This window comes from Tachypleus tridentatus, chromosome 13 (genome assembly GCF_004210375.1).
Source record: "Tachypleus tridentatus isolate NWPU-2018 chromosome 13, ASM421037v1, whole genome shotgun sequence".
Taxonomy (NCBI): domain Eukaryota; kingdom Metazoa; phylum Arthropoda; class Merostomata; order Xiphosura; family Limulidae; genus Tachypleus; species Tachypleus tridentatus.
This window is the reverse complement of record NC_134837.1, coordinates 87,020,532-87,029,095: the sequence shown is the minus strand read 5'-3', so window position 1 is coordinate 87,029,095 and position 8,564 is coordinate 87,020,532. Positions and strand designations below refer to the sequence as shown.

The 8,564-nt window shown below is 33.9% G+C and overlaps 1 protein-coding gene across 1 annotated transcript in view; it reads right to left on the bottom strand.

Moving 5' to 3' along the window:
• Positions 1–3,399, bottom strand: part of LOC143240804 (uncharacterized) — a 194,159-nt gene extending 190,760 nt beyond the window's left edge. Inside the window, exon 1 of the mRNA XM_076483898.1 lies at positions 3,149–3,399. Within this exon, the coding sequence (XP_076340013.1) occupies positions 3,149–3,262 (114 nt within the window). The 5' untranslated portion in view covers positions 3,263–3,399. The remainder of the gene's footprint in view (positions 1–3,148) is intronic.
• Between the last annotated feature and the right edge of the window lie 5,165 nt (positions 3,400–8,564).

Genomic DNA, 8,564 nt, shown 5'->3' with positions numbered 1-8,564 from the left:
GTAGGTTAGCAGGTGGTAGTCGTAAAGCTCCAGGTAATGGAATAGTTAGGCCTTGCTCGCGAACACAAACACCCATCCGGACGCCTTATTTGCTACAGCTACACAGAAATGTAGCTTCGTTCCTCCAGATAACATGAACTAGGTCACTTTGCTTCAAGCTTGCGAAGAAATGAGCAGTTTAGGGAAAAATAACCTAATTTGAATGAGTGTGACGATATGATATTTACATAACAATGATTACACAGAATAGTATGTAATTTTGTTTGTTTTTTTATAGCACGTATCGGAAATGGCATCCCTAACAAGAATGCGTATGTCTTTATATATGTATGAGCACAAAACACATCTAGTCTTCGTACTGGACTTGCTAGATTGTCGATATGGCCATTTCTGTTAGGCAGAATGTTCAGCACGTAATGTAATTACTTTGGTTGAGGTCTTTAAATGAAAATCAAATTGACACGAATATAGACCATCTCGTATTCACATTTTCTGGATGTTTCTAAAATTTATATTTTCAACACATTGTTAATCTCAGTGCAACAGTGTGAGGCACTCGTGAAAAAAGCTGTTTAACATTATATTACCATGCATAGCAATAACTGAGCAGTTTTCAAAACAGTTTTATAAGTGAAATTAATTAGTGTTTTATTTTTAATGCATTTTTAAAGATTATAAGCAGGGTAGTTCCACAGTTCCTGCTTACATTTGTTCAGTTTTATTTACAAAGAAAGAGAACGGCTATCAGAATTACAAGTGAAATATTCCAGTGTCGAAAAAAAACAAAAACCACATGAGACAAAATTTAAAAATAAAACATCAGTGATATTAACTAAATTATCATTATTTATTAAAATACTTGAGAAAGGGAAGACACCGTTTATTTAGTGGTACTGTCACACAGTGCAGTGTATAACATGACGCTTCTCTGAATTAACAGTTTTCCAGCACATCGCTTTATCTAATTTTTTGCCAGCGTTGTTCCACCTCTAAACATACAATCCGATAGTATTTCCAAATGTTGTATTTATAGAAGTGTATTTGTTATTAAGTAGAAAGCTACACAATAAGCTATCTTCTGTGCTGTGCCCACCATGAGTATCGAAACCAGAATATATTTTAGCTTTATAAGTCTTCTTTTTACCTTAGCCACTAGGTGGCTCTGTATTCGTTTAAACCTTCTACACAATTCTACACATTTTCGAGTGAATCGCTTCTAAAGAATAAATAGTGTACATGATTTGACAAACTTTCTTTGCTCTCGATATGTCACCAGGACAAACAATTTGTGTATGAACCTAATAAACAAGAAATTTTAAATATTTGAGTGTATAGAAACAATAGATCAGTAATTGACACAAGCTTTTAGAAGTGTTATGATTTTGTACTGATAAATCTGTTCAGAATAATGATGAATGCTTGGTGTTACATAAGGCATTCGGAAATGCAAAATCCATATACTCACAAAAAGATCGCTACACACAGATTATAGCGATGTTAACTAACTTAACTGAAAACAACGGGCCCTTCAAGTTGATATGAATTCTGTATTACGACCGACATAAGTCTCGCCCTCTCATTGTTGTTAGTTATTGTTTTCGTGAAGAATTTAACGAGGAATAAACTTTCAAAAGAACTATAATTATCGCCGCTGAGCTTCATGTTAACTGTTAAAACCTATTTCATACATTTTTGGTGATCTGTACCTGTAATAAGTGGTCATATTTGTGACAGATTATTCGTTTGTTTGTTTTAAAAGTTTTGTGCAAAGTAAAATAAGGAATATCTGCACATAGTGGTCCCTAATTTTGAACTGATAAATTAGAGGAAGATAACAAAACACATCCATCACCAACTTTTGGGTTACTTTTATCTGACCAAATAGTGGAATCTAATCGTCATTGTTAGTGTGTCAACGGCCCCAAAGTGCGCAGTGCATTTTCTGCAGTAACGGGACACAAACTGTTAACTCTTGCACGCTAACCATTGAGTTATAGTCGGCCCCATTTACGATAATACGTGCAATAGTGTCCATACGACTGTTGTTACATTAGTTCGTTTTGACTGGTTCAGTACAATTACTGCTCTAGTTTTTAAGCAACTCTAGTTTGTAAATTAAGGTCATAAGATCAAATCAAACGCTAACAATTGGAGTAAATTGAATAATAAATGGGAAAGCAGTACATTTTTATTAGTTATATGTATATTTGTTTGTTTTAGAGTAAAATCACATCAGGCTATCTGTTGTGTTCACCGCAAGGAATCAAACACCGTATTTTAGCGTTATGAGTGTGAAGATTTACCGTTGTACCCAACCGGGAGATTAGATGCGACTAGGAATGATGCTAATAATACAGGGCTGTCCATAATTAACCCCCAACTCCACTCCAAATGACACAATAGTATCTCCACGGACTTACACCACTAGAAACCGGATTTCTATACCAGTGATGAACAGAGCACAGGTAGCCCTTTTTGTATCATTGTGCTTAATAACAAACAAAATAATCGTCCATACTTAAGTACTTATATATTGTAGTGTATGTTACTTTCCTTAGCAATGACTTTTTTCTGTCATTGGTAAAGCTATAAATGTTGGTATTTAAGAGTACGCAAAATATATAGAAATCTTTAAACATGAACAGTAGCTCAAGTGTACGGAAGTTACGTATAAACAAGCAACAACAACATCTATTATGGAAACCTTATTCCTCGGATGTAATGGCTATCAGTTCCCAGCAAAGATAAATTTTATTTTTATATAGAAATTGTGAATGGAAAAACGCATGTAGCGCAAGTAACCAAATTAAAAAACATTTTAAATTATATAAACTGAGTAACTTGAAAAATTTCGCTACTTGTTTTAGGTACCACTTCTGGCGATACGTTATAACAAATGTTTGAATAGTAATTCACTCATTCCAGTTTCCTTTAGCATAACATTTGTGATACATGCATACATATGAATGAAAAACAAAGATATCTTTCGTTAACAATGTTCTTACATAAAGAAGTTATATATTTATTACTACTTTATCTAATATTATTATATGGGAATAACAATGTTTTAATGTTAAAACAAAAATAAAAAGTCGTTTATACAACTTAACCTAAAAAAAGTAAAAGACAGCAAAAATAAATAGTGTACCTGAGACACTGTCAGAATTTCTCCGTTTTCAATTCCACCCCGAAGATGAAAACCCCAAGGCCGACCTCCTTTTAAAACTATCTCAATTTTACCTGTTGTCGTTGTTATTGCCATGACAACAGTTAGTTACGAAGCTCACTTGCCAAGGTTGTATCACAAAGAATAATAAGTTTGTTTATTGTAACTATAAATAAGTTTCATCGTTTGAGAAGTTCCCTGTTCGCGAAAGAACTGGCCAAACTGCCACCTGTCGATTTCTTCAACCTGTACTTTCATACCTCGCGGCCCACGCTTCAACTGCATAACTGACTACCTGAACGTGCGCCCTCTAGGAGAAAATATTAAACAGCGTTTGAAGTTTACAATTCCTAAAGAATTCGCGGGCACCAGTCCTAATAGAACAATAGTGTGATATCATGCAATACTATTTTTATTAAAATATTTAAATTTAAAACAATAAAGTGACGATCAAAAGTTCACTGTTTTGAAAGGTTTATCAACAATGTTTACCTATAAAAATGTAATTCTGAAAATATAATAAGGAAAAAATCGTTTGTTTCAAATGTCTCCTAATCGAAAGGATTGTTAAACTTATTGCAGTTTGGCTCTTTTCCTCGATATAGTTCTTGAGTATGCCTTTCATTTTTAGCTTTCAGCTCACAGTAGTTGTATATGTCTACCTGAGAAGCTAAGAAATAAATTACTAAACACTGTTTGGTGAGTACGAAAGAAATCATTCAAGATACGAAACTGAACAGCTTTAAATACAATTATGAAACTGGATATTTTTCCGGACTATATTATGGAATTAATAAATATATATATATATATTTTTTTAATTTTAAATATTAGTATTTGTAGGATGGACAAGTTTTAGATTTTGGAATACAGTAGTTTTGATATGATTGTATAAAATATTTAATATTATTTATTTATCATGATAATAGTTACATTGTTTTTGCCTTCCTATCTCTGAATTGTCCCACTTAAAGGAAAAAACGTATTTCTGTATCTCAATTTCAGTACCAGTTATTAGCAATCATATATTTCTATGTATACTGTACTTCAGAGTATGATTAAACTGTTCCTTTGGACTCTCCATCCTATGTTTGTTTGGAATTAAACACGAAGTTACACAATGAGGTATCGTGCCAACCACGACTATCGAAACCTGGTTTCTAGCGGTCCGCAGACTTATATGTTGTCTTTAAGTCTATATTTAATGAAAATTATACTAATGTTAGAAGTTCACATGGATAGTACTATTTTTGAATCCATGCGATGTAGTGAAAACGAAAAATATTGATTTAAGTAGCATCATGTGCATTTAAAAGGAATACAACAAAATATATCACACAATGAAAACAGCTACAAATATAGGATAATTCTGAAAATAAAGTTATTGTTGTGTTTTTCAAGTATGCATTTGAAATGATTGATGTAAATATTTATTAGAAATCTAGTTGTTCTAATAAGGCCCGGTATGGTCAGGTGGTCAAGGCTCTCGACTGAGGGTTCGAATTCCTGCCACACCTTTCAACCATGGGGGCGTTATAATGTGACGGTTAATCTCATTATTCGTTGGTAAAAGAGTAGCCCAAGAGTTGGCGGTGTGTGGTGATGACTAGCTGCCTTCCTTCTAGTCTTACACTGCCTAATTAGGAACGACTAGTGCAGATAGCCCTCGAACAGCTTTGTGCAAAATTCAAAATAAAGAATCCGACAAATTTGCTGGTCAGATATCCAGAGCGTGATATCAAGTGGTATCATTCTCTGGTATCGCAAATACACTGTCGAAACAACTGAAACACCAGAGGTAGTTGTAGCCTAAAGTTACAACTACCAATGTTTTGGACATGTGGTAGCCACACTTAAAACTCCCACACACTGTTTAGAGTGTGGAAACATAGAAATACAGACTGTTCACGTAGAAGCCCACAACCGTGCTGCTGTAACTGCCAATAGCAACATACATCGAATTACATTAAAACATGCGTAATCAACATACAAAATAACACAAACATACAAGTACCAGATCGGGAAGCAAACAGACCACAAAGAAAAACACCATTACTATCAACACAAACCACGAATTTACCACATATACATTCGCACAGGCAGTAAAAACCCATACTCAAACTGAAGACATACCAAAACAAACAAAGAACACACAAATCATTAATGCACAAACACAACAAAATGAAGCAAAAAAGTAACAGAGGAGCCAACATCATTTTCTACGAATTTCTAACACAATACAGAAACCCCCAAAGCCAAGATGACAGCTTCACATTAATCATTAAAATAGCTATTGAACACCTTACGCTAATACTACCACATGTAATGTGTACTGTATTGCCATAAACAATGCAGTACACAAAAACGTAGCAAACACAAGTCCAGAAACATTAACAATCAACAACACAAAACAAACATTGCCCTGGAAAGAAAAGTTGTGACAGAACAAATAAACACTCAAACCGGCTTACCTACCCTAAAGTCAAGAATATCTGATAACAACAGTACAGGAGGAAGGAAGAGGTCTATTAAGAACCTGACCCTGCAGATCGCCAATGACCTAAATCCAGATGATTGACCCAGCAGCTTTGCCAGTATTTTGTGACATCATTTTTCAGCTGCTTGACGTATGCGATGACTGAACGTCATGACTTCAAATTCAAAATGGTTTAAAGATAACGTGCTCAACTCTGTATTAAGCGAGCACATTTATTGACAAAAATGACTATCCCTTTCCAACTGTTAACTTCGTATTCAGTTCTATAGCCTATCATACTTTAGATTTTACCACATCTAAATGTGGGCTGAAAACAGTTTGTTTAAACTTTTCACGCCTTACCAATGTATGCCAATATCTTTGCTGAGTATGGGATCCTCAGTTCTCTGTAACCTCAGGCATCAAAGGTAATCTACGTTCATATGTAGATACTTACCGGTTCAGCCATTCTTCGTTTAGAACATTTACGCTCCAGCCTACAAAAATTACCGTGAAGTTTACGATGAACCATATACATCTCTGTAAGCATGATAATAAGTATTACCGTTATGTTCCAATGACTTAGTAATCTCTGACTTGTGGAGCGCAACTGTTGTTTGAACCATGTTTTATCTCTTTTGTTTTGTTACTCTATGTAAAGAACAAAAGAAATTAAAATTGTTACTTGCAGGTTCAAACAATCCATATTCAGTAAATCACAAGATCCTTTTTTAAAAAAAAATGTTTTCTATGGTAGCCTACAGGTTCAAAGTTTTAATGTTCTAAGGTTTGTTCATGGTCTAACGCCTCGAGTAAAACCTTATTTCTCAGTCGTGGCCTGGCATGGCCAAGCGTGTTAAGGCGTGCGACTCGTAATCTGAGGCTCGATGGTTTGCATCCCAGTCACGCCAAACATGCTTGCCCTTTCAGCCGTGGGGGCCTTATAACGTTACGGTCAATCGCACTATTCGTTGGTAAAAGAGTAGCCCAAGAATTGGCGGTGGGTGGTGATGACTAGCTGCTTTCCCTCTAGTTTTACACTGCTAAATTAGAGACGGCTAGCACAGATAACGCTCGAGTAGCTTAGTGCGAAATTGAAACAAACAAACAAACAAACAAAATTCTCTGTCGCGCCATCTAGTGTAAATATTTACAACAATTTATGCAAAAATTTTCAGTACCAGAGTGGCTCAGCGGTTAGCTCAGAGGGATTATGACGATCAAATTTTGAGTTCGATTAATGAAGTTGGCACAGCACAGATATTAGCAGCTTTGTTTTTAACAACAACTAAACGAAGATGAATTACTAGCCATATAACTCCATGAAACAAACCAAACACACATAATATCAGTAATGCTTCTTTACTTGTTTATCACATAGATATAATTCCATAAAGGGTTTTTGATAATGATAAAGCGTTTTTCAACTTTTTATTTTCAAAAATTTTCTGATATTTATTTCAGCAAAACAAACACTAACAGAGTTATAAATTGATTAAAATTGATTGTTTAAGCTTTTATTGACATAAAATGACAACAAATAACTCGATTCATTACAATAACTCTATTAAATAAAATATAAAGGACAAGTTATTTTTGTCATGAATGTTTGTTGCCTAAGGTTAGGTTTTTTTTCCTACAGCAATTACTTAGACTACGGTTTACAGATTTTGTATAAATAATACTTCTAAACGTTTTCTCTGAAAGATGAAGCCATTTTTAAAAGGGTTAATCAATTATTTTTGCTGCTCTGCATAATTAAACAATGAGAATGACGTATAAAAATGATATCAAAACATGTACTAGTGAATTGTATAACACCGACAACCATCTTATCATTTTTTTGCTCTCGTCTAGAAGAATATTTCTTTCTAATCCATAAACGTACGTGACGAGGGATAATACTTATTTAATAGACATCAAACCTCAATAACTTAATACAACTAAATCCGAGTTGACAGTCAGAAGACACAATTCTAAATATTTTACTATGAGATATCATTAAAACAGAAGAGAGAAAAATAGTTAAAGCTAAGCAAAAACATGAATTTGATAGATTTCTGTTAAGATATTTTATGCTTCCATATTCGTAGACTTTAGTTATTCTAAAGAATTTTTGTAAGTGCAGTTTCATACTAAAAATAGCCTGGGAATGCATGACCTGGTAATTAGCGTGTCAAACTGCTGATCGTCACGTCTAATGTTCCAGCCCACAATATGTAGCTAAGCGTGTTCAGCGTTGTTAGCTCAGGCAAGTTATAAAAATGACAGTCGATCCCACTACTCGGTTAATGGTAATGTTGTAGGTGGCGAGTGCTTCTGACTGGTATACATTTATAAGTAAATGGAATGTTATCCCTGAACCTTGAGGTCTGTAACGAAACCTTTTTAACCCATGTGAAGCATAAGGTGGCGTTCAGGTTTAAAATACCAAATATCATATCTAATTTATAATAACTGTAAATTATCTTGTGTTAAAATAGCTAATCATGATGGAATTAAAATCTACAATAATTTAATACACAGACATAGTGTATAATATATTTGGATATATCTTGTTTAAAATACTGTATGGTATGCAGTTACGGTAGTATGTCAGTATACTTTTAATCTATCGGTAGATGGCATCGGTACCTGTTCGAAATAGTGTTAAAATCTTTCTAAGTTAATCGAAAACACATTTCAGGTTTAATTGATACAAATAGCTGATAGCCTTTGTGAGAGGTACTTCTTTCCACTTCTTTAACTACTATTTTTAAACTTTTAAAAGGCGAAACGGTTGACAAACTATTTTATGTGTTACGGATTATGGCATTATAAATATTTTTTAGTTTTTAAATAAAATCATTTACATCAAAATACTTTCTTAAAAGTTATTATTATTAAGCACATAGCTACACAAAGGGCTATCTGTGTTCTGCC